General features: G+C 44.6%; 1 protein-coding gene across 1 annotated transcript in view; it reads right to left on the minus strand.

Moving 5' to 3' along the window:
* Nucleotides 1–1,620: 1,620 nt before the first annotated feature.
* Nucleotides 1,621–19,641, minus strand: part of ELSPBP1 (epididymal sperm binding protein 1) — a 223,699-nt gene continuing 205,678 nt past the window's right edge. The window contains exons 2-6 of the mRNA XM_090260584.1: nucleotides 12,335–12,472; nucleotides 8,429–8,575; nucleotides 5,127–5,285; nucleotides 2,896–3,060; nucleotides 1,621–1,699 (exon numbers count right to left, since the gene is read on the minus strand). Of these exons, the coding sequence (XP_090116710.1) occupies nucleotides 2,903–3,060; nucleotides 5,127–5,285; nucleotides 8,429–8,575; nucleotides 12,335–12,472 (602 nt within the window). The 3' untranslated portion in view covers nucleotides 1,621–1,699; nucleotides 2,896–2,902. The remainder of the gene's footprint in view (nucleotides 1,700–2,895; nucleotides 3,061–5,126; nucleotides 5,286–8,428; nucleotides 8,576–12,334; nucleotides 12,473–19,641) is intronic.

Below are 19,641 nucleotides of genomic sequence, written 5' to 3' on the forward strand. Positions count from 1 at the left end.
CTCAGTGGCTTGAGCACCGGCCTGCGAGCCAAAGGGTCACTGGTTCAATTCCCAGTCAGGGCACAGGCCTGGGTTGCGGGCTAGGTCCCCAGTTGCGGGCAGGAGAGAGGCAACCACACACTGGTGTTTCTCTCCCTCTCTTCCCCTCTCTCTAAAAATCAATCAATAAGTAATAAAAAATAAAAAAAGGTGGAATCAGAGCAATGTATGCCCTAACCCCTTACTGCAGCCTCTCCTTACTGTCACTCTTCACCATCCCGAGACCATTGCATTTGAAGCTTCCTACCCTCCGTTCCCTTTTCCCCTTCCTTTTCCTGTCCTTCTACCCTTGTTCACTCAACAGTGTGTAGGAAGGGCTTGCTGTGTGCCCGGCTCTCTTCCAAGCCTGGGGCTGTAACAGGGAACAAAATAGACCCAAACCCCAGGCCTGTGAGCTTCCATTATAATGAGAGGTGGAGACACCCACAAAGCAAATGAATAAGTAGATACAATCACATTTAGACTGTTAGAGGGTGGTAAGAGATATGGGGAGAAAGTGGAACAGAAACGGGGCTTGAGAGGCCCTGGGAATGCATTGGAGTTGTCATTCCACAGGGACATCAGGGGCCCAACTGGGGAGCATTTCAGACAACAGTGTAGGGTCAGGGTAAAGGCCCTGAGGTAGGAACGTGCCAGAGAGTTGGAGGAACAGCATGGGGACCAGAGTGGCTGCAGGGCAGGGGGTGGGGGTCAGGGGTCAGGCGGCGTAGGCATTACATCGTGCAAGTCTGTTTTTAGGGGTCATCTTAAGGGTCTGAGCAGAGGAGTAGGACAATCCAGACGAGTCTTCCAGGACTGACTTGTGCCTCCCGTCTGGGCTCCAGCCATTCCACCTGCACACTCGCCCACCCACTCATCCACGCACTCCCGCTCCGCGGAGGGGAACAGCCCTGAGGAGCTGCTGGACCTCGAGGAGCTGAGAGCCTACAGCCACACCAGGGTGCGGGGAGAAGAAAAAATAAGAGAAGCTCAGTTCGGGAAAATACTTCAAGGGAGATAAAGCGGGGTGGTGAGATGCCAGGAGGTTTGGGGGAGGAGCCAAGGGTGGTTGAATTAGCTGGAGTGGAAGGTGGAAGGAGGGGGAGGGGAGAAGAGGAGGCGAGGAAGGGAGGAGGAAGACACCGTGAGGCCGCATCTGGACTCAAGGGAAACAGATCTGTAATCCATTATTGATGTCCGCCAGGTCATGGGGAAGAAGAAATCACTGAGGCGGTCTTAGCAATGCATGTTCTACCCTTTGTTTACTTGCGCATTTATTTATGAATGATTTACTAAGAACCTACAAATGCTCCACCCAAGTCTGTGATTTTCCAGAACGAGAGAGCAGGCTGTACTTCCTTCCCAGGGTCCCTGGGCTGCCAGTGTGACACCCCCCGCCCCCACCAGAGTCTCACCAGCGTGGTCATGAGCGTTTCCATCCCCACACGCTCGGACCCCTCACCATCTCTCTCATTCCAGGAAGCAGGGAGGGCAGCCCGCGTTCACTGGGGGCTCCTTTATTGGCGGCCGGGCCACATGTTCCCTCTGTGTTTCCCGGGTGACTGTATGATTAAGCAAGACAGTCGACAGGGTATTTCTAAGCTTGAAAGACGCCAGTAGAAAGGCAAAGCAGGTTCCAGATGCCACAGGTCAGGCTTCCTCCGAAGACGTTTCTTGTCTCCTGGAAAATAAAATCAAAAGCCAGCGATTAGCCAACAGGTATGCATCGACTGAAAATGCAATGAGTTGTATTGATTTTCCAAACTCCGTTAGAAGCAGCTGAGTCACGATAAGCATTTAGACACCTCCCCCCAGCCTGGCTCACGGGAGCAAGTTAATCAGTGATCAGTGAGTGCCTCTACCTCACCTCAATTGTCACAGGTTTGGTGCCAGAAGAAGGTGGTTTTGCTCTGACGGATGGAAGCTGGAGGATGGGCACTAAAAAAATGTCCTTAGTCCTAGCCACGGGCTGAGGACGACTGTGCGAGTCTCTGAACGTCCACCCTGTTCAGATGGTACCCAGAACTCCAAACCCATTCCTTTGCCTCCCCTCCATCCAGCGAAGATCATTGTCACTGCCAAGCCCAAACCGAGGAGGGTCACTAATTTCGGCGGCGTCCCTAAGCCCCGCGCTTTATGGGAAGGACGGGAAATGTTGCCAGAGTTCCCACCCTGGAAGGAAGGGCAGTGGGGTTTTGTGCACGCATCTGATGAAAGGGCTTCTCTTTACGTTTAAATTCCAGAATTACGGAGTGATGCGGTCAGCTGGTTCCTGCAGGAGGTCTGGGAAGAATTTCTCCGGGCTTTAGAATGCTGAAGCCAGAAGGAGAGACGAGGACAAAGGAAGGGGAGAGCGGGGCCTGCAGAGATAGCTAACTTCTGTGTTGAAGTGGGGAGGAGCCCCGGGAAAGGAGCAGAAGGGAACCCCGACTCTCCCTCAGTCAGCCCCTCAGTGATGGGGGTAAGGGGCCAGCTACATGGTGCCGCGGCCTCTGGGGACCAGAGAAGTCCCCGCTATCCCCTTTCAAAGTAGGCTTTCCATCTCTCACGCTGCAGGCTCAAAGCTCCCAGGCCTAAAACTTGGAATGACACCCTTCTTGGTCTGAAAAGGATCGCCCCCCTCCTGCCCCTTGCTCTCCCAATTTCTTCCAGCCTTCTAATTGGGGAAGTTGCCCCAATCTCCCCACCCCCCTGCCCCGCTCCCACCCCCTGACTCCACCTTATCTCTGAGAAACAGAGCTCACCTGCCTGGAAACCTCAGCAAACCAGATATGCTGGAAGGAAGAGATCCTACCTTCACATCAACAGTGCCCCCCCCCCCCCCTTTCACATCAGCCTGGGCTTGAGCGCTGCGCCCCCGCGCGCCGCCTGCCGTACCTGTGCGTCAGCAATACACCCAGGTGCGGTCCCGGTCATAGTTGTACGAGGTCGCGCACCACAAAAGGTTCTCCTTGGATCCTTTGCTTGTGCAGTTAAAATAATTCTTGTTTTTGTAGTTGAATGGGAAGTGGCAGGGAAAGCCGGGAACCAGGGAGGAGATGCCTTGGGAGAAGGAGACGAGACCGTGGTTATCCAGCGCCTTTGCGCTACAGCGAAGCTTTGCGAATAGGGTTTTGCCGTTCAGGCCCTGCCCCGGACTCCCGTTGTGGGCGGGGGTGGGGGGAGGTGTGGAATGCTGGCCTAACCCTAAATGTGAGAGGAATTCTCCTCCTTCCAAGCTGCTCGGGTTTAGAACTTGGGGGCGGGTGGGGATAGTATTGGGGACGAAGAGCAGAGAGAAAGCACAGGGGTCCTGGAGGTGGTCGGGCGAAGGGCCCCATTGGGTCCGGGAAGGACCAGGGAGCGGAGCGGAGGCACGCAGCGGACAAATTACAGTGGGTCCTCTGTTCACCGATCCCCAATCTGTGAATCTGCGTACTCGCTAAAGATTAACTGGGACCCCAAAATCAGTCCTCGTGGTAGGTCATCTGTGGGCATGCAGAGCGGTGAACTATTCGAGTTGCGCACGGCCTCGTTCCCGGCTGAAGCCCGCACGGCAGCGCTCGGAGACGGGGTCCTGGTTGTGGCCCGGGTGGTCCTTCCTTTTTCGCATTTTTGTGCTTTTTGTTGGTGATTCCACTGTTTTAAATGGCCCGACGCACAGAGCTCGAGCGCCCACTAGTGTCCCCAGGCTCAAGGGGGCTGCTCTGTGCCTCCCAGAGAAAAGACGTGTGTTAGTGAATGAGCTTCCTTCAGGCACGATTATAGGCCGTTAGCAGAAATGATCCAAAACGTGAAGCAGGGCTGCCCTGGCCGGGTGGCTTAGCTGGTTGAAGCATGGTCTTGTACACCAAGGTTGTGGGTTCGATCCCCGGTCAGGGCGCATAACCGGAGGGACTTGGTCGATGTTTCTCTCTCTCTCTCTCTCAAATCAATAAACATATCACATATATTCAGGTGAGGATTTTTAAAAATTTAATAACTTGAAATAGGGCCAAAGTATTGCCACATGACCATTTCCTGTCATTCTAGACCAGCGTCTGTTGACAAGGTCAGGCCCCTAAGAGTCACCTGATTCTCTAACTCATTGTCAGGAAACTCTCTGAAGGGCCAGACAGTCGATATTTTCCGCTTTGTGCGTCCCTCAGTGTCTGCCACGACTTTTCCCTCCGACACGGACAATCCCTAAATAAATAGGCGTGGCTGTGTTCTAATAAAATTCTGTATATATAGACCATGTACTTCGAATTTCATGCCATTCTCACCTGTCACAAAATATGATGCCTCTTTTGTTTTTTTCAACCATGTGAAAAATGTAAAAACTATTCTTAGATTGCAGGCCGTACAAAAGCAAGCGTTGGTCCAGGTTTGGCCCGCAGCTGCGTCTGAGCTTGCAGACCAGACGGCTTGCTGCTCTAGGGAAGTAGCGTTTTGTTTGACTTCCTGTCTGCTATGGACTGGAGGCCCCGACTCTGCAATTTGTAGATTAATACCCTGTGAATAATTTTCGTTCAACAGAGATGCCAATAATTTCTGTCTGGTAGACACGACAGCCGCAAAGGTTTGCTAGCCCTTTAGATCTGAACGGATCTGGTATTTCACTTAGCAACCTTGCTTCTGCTCAGCATTCTTTTCTTCGCTGGCTGGATGCATTTCTCTTAATGCCCTTTGAACTGGCTTTTCTGCCCTTCTAGTTTCTTATTAATACACTTAAAAAAAAAGATTTTCTTTTATTATTTATTTTTAGAGAGATGGAAAGGGAGGGAGAAAGAGATGGATAGAAACATCAATGTGCGATTGTCTCTCACACGCCCCCAATCGGGGACTTGGCCTGCAACCCAGGCCTGTACCCTGACTGGGAATCGAACCTGCGACACTTTGGTTCGCAGGCTGGCGCTCTATCCACTGAGCCACACCAGCCAGGGCTAGACTTTTTTTTAAACCTTAAAAATAGTATCGTTCATACTCCCTGTTCATCAAACCAATGACAGCACGTATCCCCAGAGCCAGGCACAGTGCCTGGCTCCCAGCGGCCCCGAGTGGGCCTTGGTGGAGTGAATGAATGAAGGGGCCCGCCCACACCCGCCCAGGCCCCGCCCACACCCGCCCAGGCCCCGCCCCCAGATTACGGGTGTCGGCGCAGAGACTCCACTTCCCATCCTCATCCATGTTCTCTGTGGTTGGGCACCAGAGCTTGTTGTTTTCATCCTCGATGCACTCAGAGATGACACTGTTTCTGTAGATGGAGGGGAAGATGCAGGGCCTGCTGAAGGAGTTTCCCCCGTACTCTGAAAATGACCGTGCAAAGGTTACCGGGCGAGAAGAGACGAGGAAAGGGCTTCCGTTCACGGCGCGCCAGCTGCGGGCCGCGCTGTCTCGTGAAGGGAAGTAGAATATCGAACGCTCGCGAACAACTCCTTGGGGTGCCATTATTTTCACTTGACCGATGGTGAGAACCCAAACTATTGACCCCCACTCAGTTTACTGTCTACAGTAACAAGGCTTTACTGTTCCCCTGGGCTTCATCAACACCCTACTACTCTAGGAAATTCTTGTCCGGGAAGATAAAAATCGCAAATAACTTGATTGTTCATCCCAGGAACTTTCGGAAAAAACTATTGAAATAAACATCAGGCCTTTCAACTTTTCAATAGATTGCATCAAAAGATGATGTACTCTTTAACTGGAATTGAAAAATAAATTTAAAAAAATGTTTTAGCCCTGGCCTGGTGGCTCAGTTTGTTGGGAGCATCGTCCCATGTCCCAAAGGGTTGCGGATTCAATTCCTGGTCAGGGCACACACTTAGGTTGCAAGTTTGATCCCTGGTGGGAGTGTGTACAGGAGGCAACCAATCAATGTTTCTCTCTCACATCGATGTTTCTTTCTCTCTCTCTCCCTTCCTCTCTCTAAATATCAATAAAAACATGGCCTCAGGTGAGGATTAAAAACATTTTTTAAGACTATGTACTGTTCAAGACACTTGTATCCTTCTCAGAAACATCACCTTACCACCACCAACTCTAAACTATTATATTATTATCCACACCCCATCTTGATCACATTCCCATAATGAAGAACCCACAAACCTCATTCACATCCCGACTTTGCTCTCCTCCCTCCAAGATGCTAGCAGGACCCGGAAATGTAGCAATAATCCCAGCATAATTAGCAGGCTGCTTTGGTGGGGTTCTGGGGGAAGCCAGAATTAGACTAAGACGACTGGGGTTTAGAGGCAGAACCGTCTAGTGATTAAGAGCAAGATTTCTGAACCTCGGGCTCGCTGGAATCAAATCCCAGTTCTACCACTTAACCACTCAACATCTTCGAGCCTCAGTTTCTGCATCTCTAAAGTGGGGCCACTGGTCGGATTGAAAAAAAAATCTCCTAGGGGTTGTTGTGGCAGATGAATGAGTCACTGCATGTGAAGTGCTTGGAACAATGCCTGGCGCACAGCTAATGCTGGCTAAAAGTTCACTCTATCATAACCACTATTATTTTTATTACCTGATGTGCCCAAGGCCACACAGCTGGTAATGGCAACAGCAGGAGGCTCACTTTTTTTTTTTTAGATTTTATTTATTTTTAGAGAGAAGGTAAGGGAGGGAGAAAGAAAGGGAGAGAAACATCAATGTGTGGTTGCCTCTCACACGCCTCCAACTGAGGACCGGCAACCCTTTGATTCTCAGGCCATTGCTCAGTCCACTGAGCCACAAGCCAGGGCTGAAAGCCTGCTTTTTGACTACTGACTCAAATGATAGGCAAGGTGGAAAACTCATATTTCTTAGGCACATTGTATGTTCGCAACACCATGACGGGTCTTTTAGGAAAATGAACTCTAATCTTTACAAAAAATAACCATTTGAAGTCAGCCTTCGTGTCCTGATTTTGCAGGGAACAAACTAAGAGATGAAATAACTTTCCTAATGCCATGGAAGAGGCCAGACCTTTCCTGCCAGGACCTATTCCTGGGCATCTGTTTGGTGATTTAAGCATATTCTAATTTAGATATTAAAGTGAGAGTTAACTTACAATAAGGTTTGAGGAGGATTTAGAACTGTACACAGTGTTGTGATACTATCATAAAATTGATATCTTATTTGGTTTAGGATTTGAAAAGATCTAAAGTGATGGGTATGTGGATAGAAATAGAGCTGGTGTGGCTCAGTGGATTGAGCACCGGTCTGCAAACCAAAGGGTCACCGGTTTGATTCCCAGTCAGGACACAGGCCTGGGTTGTGGGCCAGGTCCCCAGTTGGGGTTGTGTGAGAGGCAACCACACATTGATGTTTCTCCCTCCCTTCCCCTCTCTCTATAAATAAATAAATTCTTTTTTAAAAAAAGAGTGGAAATGGAGACGAAGTTCATCTTGAATGAGAAATTAGGTTAAGAGAGAGGACAGAGTGGGAGATATAAGGATGAGGCTGGTTCAGTGTTAAGGACACAAGCTCTGGAGGACCCTGGCTGGGATAAAATGAGGCTTTATACGAGGTTAGGATTCCCTGAGTGCTAAGGGAAGAAGGTAATTAGGACTCTATACAGGAATAAGTGTGCTCATGAATAGTACCTAGCATGCGTTTTCATTTCTCTGGAGGGAAAGTAGCGAGAAAATGTGGGCCTTGGATCCTTATGGGCTTTGAATTCAAATTCTAACTCTGACATCACCTAGGAGTGTGACCTTGGGCAGGATTTCATTTTGCTGGGACCATTCACTGACCAGGGGCAAGCTAGCACCTCACAGAGCTGCCCCGGAAAGGTGCAGTGGGTTGGTGTGGACAGAGCTCCTGGGCCACAGCCTAGGACGGAGGGGGCACTGGAATGAATGGAGGCCGTCAGTAAGTTAAGCGGAGGTGCAGAATTAAGATTAGATGTTGCCCTGGCTGGTGTGGCTCAGTGAATTGAGTGCCAGCCTGCAAACTGAAAGGTCGCTGGTTCAATTCCCTGTCAGGACACATGCCTGAGTTGTGGGCCAGGTCCCCAGCTGGTTAATGTTCCTCTCACACATTGGTATTTCTCTCCCTCTCTTTCTCCCTCCCTTCTCCTCTCTCTGAAAATAAAGAAGTAAATGTCTTTTAAAAAAAGATGAGATGTTAAACTTCATTGAGATGCAGGTAGCGTTTGGCACCAGGCGACTCTGGTTGTTGCCAGTCTGGAAACAGAAATACTTGAAAACCAATATCAGGACTCCTGCCTATGGTTGTGGTTCTCAGGACAATTGGTTTTCCACGCTGGCATGGGGGATGCAGGAGACCACGGCCTCAAGACGTCCCTGTTCCCTGTGGCTGTCATGGTGGATTCTCTGAGGAGACCCTCGGTCCCTAGAAGCATTTCCCCTGGTGCTCTGCCCTCTGCCTTGCCCCCACGCCCCCGCGAGGGTCACCACTTGCCACCTGCCTGCCCACCACGAACCCCGTCCCGGCTCCGAGGCCTTACCGTTGACTTCACAGTATTTCCACTGCTGCTTCTCATCGAAGCTGGAGGTGACTGCGCACCAGAGCTTCCCAAAGAAGCTGCCCTCCGTGATGCAGCTGTGATAGGACCTGCCTCGGTAGATGAAGGGGAACACGCATCGTGGGTAATCTGTATGGAAAAGCAGTCCATGAGCGGTTTGACTCTCTGTTCGTGCGCAGGACAGTCCATCAATCACCGATCAATCAATCAATCATCAACCACCAAAGCACAGGACAAACATCAGGTTTTATACATGCATTTGACAACATTCGTTTCATCAAGCATTTGGAAGAGGAAGCCTGCCCCATATGCTTTCAAACCTTCCCCAATTGGCCCTGGCCAGTGTGGCTTGGTTGGTTGGAGTGTTGTCCTGAAACTGAAGCGTTGTGGGTTCATTTCCGAGTCAGGCCACATGCCTGGGTTGTGGGTTTGATCCTCATCTGAGCGAATGGGAGGCAACCAATCAATGCTTCTCTCTTGCATCGATGTCTGTCTGTCCGTCTCTCTCTTTCTCTCTCTTCCTCTCTCTGGAGGCAGTGAAAAGGTGTCCTTGGGTGAAGTTTTAAAAAAACAAACAAACCTCCGATAGAGTTTCCAATCTCAACCCATGGCTCCCCCTACCTGTTGAACAAACTCAGTGTCTTAAAAAAACTAATCTGTTATCATCACCAAAAGATCTGTGGAAATAAAGTCAAGACAGAAGCTTTTTAATGGTTTATGACCAACAGATGAAGTCAAGATGTTAATACACAAAAAAATGTTGAGATCACGGGAAAATGTCAAACGTGGTAAAGTTAACATGTGGGCGCTGCGATGTCCGTAAAACAGACTGAATTTCCCGCCATAAACGTAGTGCAACAGAGTTTCTGATGTTATGTTTACAGTGCGTGGATTTCCTCACACACAATAAGGTCGTTTGGGAGTGATGGAGGGGCTGTCACAGGGGGAAGGAGTGGGTGGCATTTGAGAAGGGAGCCAGCCATGCAAAAATCTGGGGGAACGACCTCCAGGTAGAGGGAATAAAAGTGAAAAGATTTAAAAGGTGAGAAGGAATATTCCAGAAGCATGACAACCACCAGAGCTGGAGGTCTGCAGGCAAGGATGGGAGAGGAAGAAGATGAGGACAGAGAAGGACAAGGTCATGTAAAGCAAACCAAGGTGAGGGGGTTTCATTCTGTCTTTTTCCTGCCTGTTGAGATGTATGAGTTCTTTATATCTTTGGATCCTAACCCCTTCTCAGGCATATGATTCGCAAGTGGCTTTTCCCATTCCATACATTGTCTTTTCATTTTGTCGATGGTGTCCTTGGCAGTGGGGAAGCTTTGTAGTTTAATGTAACCCCTCTTGCTTTTGCTGCCTCTGCTGTGGGTGTCAAACCCAAAACATCATTTCCAAGACCAGTGTCTAGGAGCTTACCCTCTGGGTTTTCTTCTGGGAGTTTTATGATTTCAGGTCTGACATTTAAGTTTTGAAAAGTTTTGAATTGATTTTGGCGTATGGTATAAGGTATGGGGTCCAGGTTCTTATCTGCATTTCCTTTTTTCTTTTCATCTTTTTATTTTGATTTCTGCATGTGGCTGTCCAGTTTTCCCAACACCACTTATTGAGGGACTCTGTTCTCCCCATTGTAACTTCTTGGCTCTTTGTCATAAATTAGTTGACCATAAATGCGTGAGTTTATTTCTGGGCTCTCTACTCTGTTCCATTGGCCTATGTGTCTGTTTTTATGCCAGTACCAGACTGTTTTGATGACCATAGCTTTGTAATGTAGTTTGAAACCAGGAAGTGTGATGCCTCCAGCTTTGTTTTTCTTTCTCATGATTGCTTTGGCATTTGGGGGTAGGGGTACAGTAGTCCCTCTCTATGTCGCAGTTCACTTATTGCGGCCTCACTGTATCGCGGGATTTTTGAAAATATTATATTTAATTATTTATCACAGATTTGTTCGCTATATTACGGGATTTTGCAGTGCTATATACATATGTTGTCAAAGTTACGTAGGTTTAAGACTGTAGAATGTGTTTAAGAACATAAATAGTGTCTATAAAAGTGCGGAAAAGGTTAATAAGGGAATGAGAAAGATTCATAAGGGACTGGGAATGGTTTATAAGTGTGGGAAGGGTTTATAAAGCCTTAAAATATATATAAATACTAAAATAAGTGTAAGGTTCCTGCTTCATGGATTTTCACCTGTCGCGGGGGGTCTAGAATGTAATACCCGAGGTAAGTGAGGGAATACTGTATTCTCCTAAGTGTGATGGTGAGGCATGGGGGGTGGGGTGGGCATGAGCAGGCAGGAGCACTGCCTACTTCACAGTCTAAAAAGGTGGCTTTGGCCGATGGGGAATAGATTGGAGGGAGGTGAAGGGAATTTGGCGCAACTAGTTCGCAAGCTTTTTGAGCAGAGTCGATGGTGGTTTGGGGAAGGGCAGAACCTGGAGAGATTGGAAGAAGCTGACGATGGGATCTATTTTGAAGGCAGTGCTAACAGGCTAGTTGGTGGATTAGACGTGGGGTTGGAGGAGAAGAAGAACCAGGGTGACACCTACGCTCCTGGTTGGAGCAGTGCTGGCACCTCATCCTTATTGAGGAAGCCTGCCAGTGTGCAAGAAGGCTCTGCACAGCACTCAGGGGGCGTTATTTGGGAATGCCCTGGGAATACCACCTCCCCTCTTCTGTGGTGCAAGGCTGAGATGTTAATGCTGTTTAGAGGTGGTGAGAAAGCTGTCCGTTATGAGTCCAAGCAGCCGAACAGATTCAGAGGCCAGAGCCGAGAAAGGAGATTCAAGGCCAAGCCTTCATCTACACAGGAGCCGCACATGGTTTGGCTGAAAGGGGCCAATTAGAAGCAGGTTGTTGAATTCTTTAAGTTGCTCAGAACAGTGATATAGTGGAAATAAGTACCTCCAGTCCCTGGTTGTGTCTGCATATCCATGTTAGGCAGAGTTTTGCCCCCTTTTGTGTGTCTTAAGAATGTTTGGGGACCTTCCCCCACCCCAGAATTAAAAAAAAGAAAATGTCTATTTCTAATTTTGAAATTCAGCTTCAACCAGTCCATCCATATTTGCATTATTGGAACTAGAATGAAAGTTTTAACAGTGGTGGTATTGCTTCCAGGTTTGGTTTTGTGTTTTTTCCATGTATGCGGGCTTTTCTTTTCTTTTTTTAGAAGATTTTATTTATCCATTTTTAGAGAGAGAGAAAGGGAGGGAGAAAGAGAGGGAGAGATACATCAGTTGGTTGCCTCACGCACGCCCCCAACTGGGGACCTGGCCCACAACACAGGCACGTGCCCTGACTGGGAATCAAACCCACGGCCTTTTTATTCACAGGCCAGCACCCAATCCACTAGCCACACCAGCTATGGCTCTTTTTTCCTTATTAATTTAGAAAATTAAGAAAGAGACAAAGAATACAATGGCTCTCTCTGGTTGACTGGGTTTTAAATCCCTCCATTCAGAGAATACCGGTTTTTTGTTTGTTTGTTTGTTTGTTTGTTTTTTAAATTCTCAGCCAAGGACATTTTTTTCATTGCTTTTAGAAAGAGGGCAAAGGAGACAGAGAGAGAGACAGAGAGAGAGAAACATTGATCGGTTGCCCCCATTTTCTCCCTGACTGGGAATCGAACCCACAACCTTTTGGTGTAGGAGAGGACACTCCAACCAACTGAGCCACACCGGCCAGGGCCAGAAAGCACCATTTTAAACACTATCACGTGAACATTAGTGCCCATTGTTAACCTTCAGTGTTCGGCTTCCCAGAGCATTTCTCTGCACACACGCATTATTACAATTTCTCTGGGAAAATCCCATTACGCACACTCGCACATTCTCCTTTGCAATCCGTCATTTCCACAAACGTGCCGACGGGCCAGTGCGCTCCACTCACCTTCCACGGAGCACGGCTTCCAGCGCCCGTCATACACGGCTCTGGTTGCGCACCACGGCGAGAAGCTGCTGCTTCGGGTGCAAGAGAAGTAAGCAGACCCCTTGTAGGTGAAGGGGAAGACGCACGGAGCCTTGGTATCTGGAGAACAGAGGGACAGAACACGGGGGCGCTAGTCACGATGCAGGAGCCAAGCACCAGTCTTGGCTTGGCTCTTGCAAGAGGTCTGAAGGCGGCGTGTGCAGTCCTAGCACCCAGCTTCCTGAGGACGCGTCCAGGTCCCGTTCGCACCGACAGCGTCGGGGCACAGTTTCATAAACAGAGAAGGCGACCAAGCTATGTCGTTTCTGGGCGTGCGCCCCACCGGTGCCGCACAGGATACATTTGGTGGGTCACGGGGTCGCCTTCGATTATGTAGGGACACACATTAAACCATTCTGAAACACAGACTGAAAAGCCATGTCCTTTTCCAGCCCTCCTGGTTATAAAGCTGCCGTGTAACGCTGGCCTTTCTCCACGGTGCCTCTGATGCTCCTAATCTCTCCTTTTAACAATGAAGAGGGCAGGCTCAGCCTCAAAGCCTTATTCGGACAACAGTGTCCGGTAGAATTTTATAACAGGATTTTGTTTTTATAGTATTTATTTTTATTTGCACTTCCTATTCACGTCAAGCAGTAGTGAATTACAGAGCTGATGTTAACTATTCTTTTAAAATAAATGTATTCAAGCCCTGGCTGGTGTGGCTCAGTGGATTGAGCACCAGCCTGTGAACCAAAGGGCTGCGGGTTCAATTCCCAGTCAGGGCACGTGCCTGGGTTGTGGGCCAGGTCCCCAGCTGGGGACACACGAGAGGCAGCCACACATTGATGTTTCTCACCCTCTCTTTCTCTCTCCCTTCCCCTCTCTCTAAAAATAAAAAATAAAATAAAAAATAAAATATTTTAAAAATTATAAAATAAATGTATTCAAGTGAAAAAGAGGGAACACATTTACAGGGGTGGGGGAATCAGTTTGTAAATTATATAAATGTCTGATCACCATGCTGTACACCTAAAATGAATATAAAATAATATTGAATATCAACTGTAATTGAAAAATAAAAAAGTAAATTTAAACGAGAGAGTGAGCACATTTAAAGAAAAGTGTTGAGCAAATAGAGCTGATGGCGCGCAGGTGCGGTAGACATTTGGGAAGCACAAGCCTTGACCTCTATGATTCTGTAGGAAGACAGGGACTTTGCCTTTTACACAACGTGTCCGCAGAACCTAAACAGTCGCTTGCTCATAGTAGAGGTTTAAAAATAACGGACAGGAGAAAATAAGTTTGGAGAGTGCCATGGGAAATAACCAGGTTTTTCTAACGAGGGGCTCATTGGAAGGGTCGGCAGGCAGGTGGGTGAGCTCAAGACCAAAACAAGTCATACAACAGTAGAGCTACACTCCAGAGACTTCACTCCTTTCCTTCTTCTCTGTCACTGAACAAGCTGAGGTAAGACAGCACTCTAGGGATGAAAGAGCAAAGAGGAGAAAAAGCAGAGTGGTGATCAACGTCCTGCTGGAACAGCTACGTACATAAAAATCCAGCCATGCGTTTCTCTGGAGCCTACCATCGCACAGATCCAAGGCAAGAATCACAGTACCCAGGGGGCGCTAGATTAACGCTAACAGAGGAATAATCGACAACACTTCTATCCCCACAAAACAAAGCATTAGCCAAGTCTGATTTTTAAAACACTGCCACAAAGTATTTGAGCTTTAAGCAATGAGAATAAATTTAACTATATGTACTCACCTAACTTAAAATTTATGGTCCTGGCCAGCTAGCTCAGTTCGTTAAGAGCATTGGCCAATACATAAAAGTTGCAGGTTCGATCCCAGGTCAGGGCACATACAAGAAAAAAACCAATGAATGCGTAAATAAGTGGAACAACAAAGTGATGTTTTTCTCTCTCTCAAGTCAATAAATCAAAATAAAATGAAATTAAATTTAAAAATTTAACTAGAACTTGGGAACAAGTCCAAACCCTACTACTTAACAGCTAGGTGATCTTGGGCAATTTATTAAACTTCCCTAGGTCTTTAAGTTTCCTCACCTGAAAAACAGGAATAATCAAACAAATCACAGTTGATGCATGTAAAGAGCCTATCACAATTCCTAGCACATAGGGAGTCCTAATAAATATTAATAAATAATAATATAATAAATTTCTAACTAATAATACAGTTTAGATGCTATATAGTGATTGGGTTAGTTTGATCAACAGAAACCAGAAACTGAGGCGCTATAGGGGCAAACAACTTAAAATCAAATGAGCAAGTAATTCCCCAAGAGAGGTATATTTTTTTATTGAAACTTTGACTCCCTCTACAATATTCTTTCTGTGGCAATTCAATTAAATGAGATTCAAAAGAAAGAGTAAAGAAGAAATAGCCTTGTAATATAAATATTTCCAGTCTTTGCCCTTTGCCCCGTACATATATATAACATCCCAAAAGGCCACATAGCATATTTTCAAACCAACATTTTTCAAATAAAAATTTCCCTCATATAGAGAGATACCATACACTACTGGTATAAAATTATAGTCAATGCAGCAAGAAGATCAATGAGTTAGGAAAGAAAAATGAGCAATTCTTTAAAGGAAACAAGAAAATTTTACTCACAAGTTTAGCTATTGCTAAGGGATGAATGTGTGTTCATAGTTACTAATAAATGCCTAAAGCATATGTAAGTACGAACATAAAAGCCAAGCAGAAACGGCTAGGAAAAGAACGTTACCTATTGTTACACATTGCCTATAAGAAATAACTGCCAAAAAGCCAAAATAAAGAGGATAGCATTTTTGCATATCATCAGAACACTATTAAATAATGGCATTGTAAGTGGCGCCTAAAACAAAATAGACATATTTCCAGTGCTTTAAAAGAGAACTCCAACATGGGAAAATTATTTCTTTATTCCAAAATTGTTTCTATATACAGAAAAATTTTCTGGAAGACATTTTAAATACCACCACAATATTAGACAAATTACATTTATCCTATTTTCTTTACTGTTTAAGATAAAAAGCCAAAGGACAGGTCTGTGAACACAAAAAGCATAAAAACAATCCCTCTGATGATACCCATATTTACAAAGAGGCATCTGAATGGCCCACTGTCCAGAGTACTCCCTGTAGCCCAGAGATGGGCATCACAAGATGGACAGAGAAGAACATTGTATTGGTCTCTTAAGCCTGTTGCTTTACATTTAGAATTTTAAGGGAGCAAAACGCTTCAAAAGAGAGTATATATGTATGAGATGTCAGGAGTTCATTATCTCAATTCTATAAACAGGAAGATCACTAAAAAGACAATCTTAGAATGTTTGAGAATCACATCACTTTCTCTTATTCTTTTCTCAGCCTTTCATTCCTTGTCCATACGGTACAAGTACTTGAACAATCGTCCAAAACATCTTCCTTCACTCTCCTATCAGTCAGTAGGACTGATCTCGTCTCTCTGATTTCCAGGCTTTTAACCTTCTCAAATCTTTTTTCTCTCTCTGTCTGCTCGTGTTAAATCCTACTCACTTTTATTGTGTAAGAAGTTACATCTGTTCATCCAACACGAATGAACTTTACAATCTAGCCACCTGATAACCAATGCTTACTTCTACTCTGAATCCTTTCCTTCCTTAAATCCTGTTTCTCAACAATTATTTCTCATTTTAGCCTTTGACAAGACAGATAAAGAATTATATGAATAAAATTAGCATTTGTCAAGCATCTAGTATTTCTCAAGAACTCTCATCACATTCAATCTCAGTGAAGTTAAATGTGAAGTAGGTTCCATGTGTTAGGGGGTGAAAGGCAAAGACAAAGTATTTTTATTACAAAGTTATTTCTTTATCCTTTCTCTTCCTTTTAAACTTCGTTCTAATTGAACTGCCATGAAAAGGACATTAATTTACTCAATCTATAGACTTATTTAAGTGACAGCTATTCCAAATGAGTACACTTCTCTCACTTCTCTTTATATATCACCTTTCTTCTTGATTCTTCTTTTCTTTTTTTTTTTTTTTTTTTGTCCTTACCTGAGGACATTTTTTCATTGCTTTGAGAGAGAAAGAGAGAGGCAGAGAGAGGGCGGGGGTTCGCAGGGAGAGACATCAATGTTCACTTCAATTGAGTGCCTCCTGCACACTCCTCAACTAGGGATCAAACCCGCAGCCCAGGTATGTGCCCTGGCCAGAAATCAAACCTGCGACCTTTGGTGTACAGGATGGTGCTCCAACTGAGCCATCCAGCAAGGGCCACTAGGAACATTCTTGAGACCTTTACTGTTTGGAAAAATTAACTGCAGAATAGTTCAACATGGCCCTTTACTAAATTTAATTATTACCAATCTAGATTCCTTTAAAGCATGTTTTCATTTTAACATTTTTAATAGAAGGTCACTTAGTTCAAAAGACAAAAAGCACAACATTTTTAAGTCACTTTTCTAACCCCAAATACAAACACCTTGTTATTCTTTATTTTATTTTGAGTAAGGTTGGGCAATTTTGTTTTGCATGTTTGAGAATTATTTGTATAGCCTTTTCCATTAATTGTTTTTTTATATCTTTTGTCTATATTTTACTGGATTAGAATCCAAAATACACAGAACTGCTATAAATTGGTAATAAAAACAAACCTAACAGAAAATTGGGCAAAGGATATAAATAGTTCACAGAAAAAAATTTTTTTAATTGCTCCATTATAAGCCTTAGGCACTATCATATCAGCAATCATCACCCTAAAAACATGTTGAATGGTGACGCTCATGGGGTTTTTGCTTTCCTTGTTCCCTCTCCAGCTACATTTCTAAGTCTCAGTTGATATATTTTCCTCTCATACAAACCCCCCCAGATTACTCATTCTAAAGTCTCCTCCTACCCCAGATAATCCTTCCTAACATTTATCATGCTCTGAATTTATTCTGTTTGACCTATTATCTGTCTCTCTGCATTTAACTGTATGGTCTTTGAGGGCAGTATACTTGTCAGTCGTGTTCACTGCTATATTTTCAGTACCCAGAAGAATCTCTGGCTCAGAAAAAGCAAGCAGTATTTACCTGATTATGACATTGTGAAAAGTTAAACTGAAATTAGAATCCTTATATACTGCAGATGGGAATATAAAATGGTGCAGCGACCTGGAAAGAAGCCTGGGAGTTCCTCAAAGGTTAAAAAATAGAGTTACCACATGATGCAGCAATTCCACTCCATAGTGTATATAACCCAAGAAAAATGGAAGTGTATGTCCACACAAAAACTTGTATATGAATATTCATAGTAGCATTACTTATAATAGACAAAAAAGTGATTAATGGATAAATAAAACATTTATTCAATGGATAATTATTCTGCAATAAAAAGAAATGAGCCCTGAATGGAAGGCTCAGTTGGTTCAAGCATCATACCATGCACCAAAGGTTGCGAGTTCAATTTCCTGTCAGGGCACATACATAGGCTATGGTTCAATCTCCAGTCAGGGAGCCTATGGGAAGAATTGATCTATGTTTCTCTCCCACGTCTTTGATGTCTCTCTGTCTCTGTCTCTCTGTCTGTCTGTCTCTCTCTCTCAACAATGAACACATCCTTGGGTGAAGATTAAAAAAAGAAAGAAGTGAAATATTGATAAATTCTGCAACATTAAAGAACCTTGAAAAAATAATGCTAAGCCAATCACACAAGACCACATATTGTATTATTGCATTGATTTGAAATATCAAGACTAGGCAAACCTATAGAGACAGAAAGTAGATTAGTGGTTACCTGGGACTCGAGGGGAAAGAGGAATTGGGAAGAAATAGGTATGAGACTTTCGGGGGAGGTAATGAGAATGTGCTAAAATTGATTATCGTGATGGTTACACAATTCTGTGAATATGTTAAAAATGAACTGAATTGTCCACTTTAAGTGGGTGGATGGTACAGTATCTGAATTATATCTCAATAGAGATGTTATTTTTTAAGAAAGTTAAACTGGACAAAATAAAAACTGGATTCTGATGCCTGACACCTGAGAAATGGATACATCACTACTACTTTACTGGAACTGATGCATGGAAACGGGAAAAAAAGAATAGAGGGAGGAAAAGAAGGCGAAAAATGCTTTCTTGAAGTTTTAAAATATTCTACTGCCTCAAAAATATTATTTATAAATAATTCAATTTAATTTTCCTTTCCTTCTCTAAAAAGAGGCTGATCTAGAACTGAAAAACATTTCCCTGATTCTCTTTTGTCCAAAACTCTTTCAGTAAAGTGCATCTGTAGCAAATGTAGAACCAGATCTCCACACACTACCTATCAGCAGGCCTAACACTGCTCCTTGGCGTTCTGCTCAGACTGGCGAGAAGCTCAGGACAAGTCAGTTTTCAGTTTGGATTGTCACACTGATGAGGCATTAGAAAGCGGGCAGAACTGCATTCTGTTATGCAATACCGTCTTGACACTTTCCTAGAAATCTGAAAGCCAAATATATTTTATGGTTACACATGCTCAAATTCCTTCATCTTTAATAAAGAATCAAGGTTCAGATACCTTTTAAATATCATTCTCAACGTTTTAAGCTAGTATTTTACAAAACAGTTTAAGACTCTTTACAGATATCTTATGATCAGTACAAGAGTTTTAAGAGCATTAACCTGAGTTGACAAGGTTGATTTATGTCTTACACCCACAACCTAAAACTTTTTGGTTTAAGGTCTCTGCAGGCTGCCTTTGACAGCCATGTTACAGAAAGTTCCTAGAAAGTAAGTACAGTATAAACAGGAAGGGCACAGGCTTGGGAGCCAGATATACATCAGTTTGAATCCAGCCTTGTCACTTGGCCATGTAACCTTAGGCAAGTTACTTAGCTTTGCTAATTCTCAGTTTTCTAACCTATAAAATTAGGATAATACAAATTTATGGGGCTATTACAAGGATTCACCAAGAAAATGTTATATATTTTTCATCACCAGCATATTCATGGCTTACTGCAGGAACTTAGTGCTGTAAATATCTTCTCCCTCTTTGCCTTTCCTCCTAATCATACCTCAATAATCAGCACCAAAGCATAAAGCTCAAAAGAAATCTTTCTTAAGCCAAGTTTCAGGCTAGAACATCACAGAGGCGATGCCATACAGTGGTTAAGATTACAGATACTGGAATTTTCAGAAATAAAAACATAGCAGTATACATTTTTTTTAAATCTCAGCAAATTTCATCAACATAACTAGACACATCAATCAGAAAACAAGAAACCACACATGACTTCTTCCACAAAAGTAGCTGACAAGGAATCCC

The sequence above is a fragment of the Furipterus horrens genome, unplaced genomic scaffold (assembly GCF_987537825.1).
Source record: "Furipterus horrens unplaced genomic scaffold, mFurHor1.1.pri manual_scaffold_13, whole genome shotgun sequence".
NCBI classification, from domain to species: Eukaryota; Metazoa; Chordata; class Mammalia; order Chiroptera; family Furipteridae; genus Furipterus; species Furipterus horrens.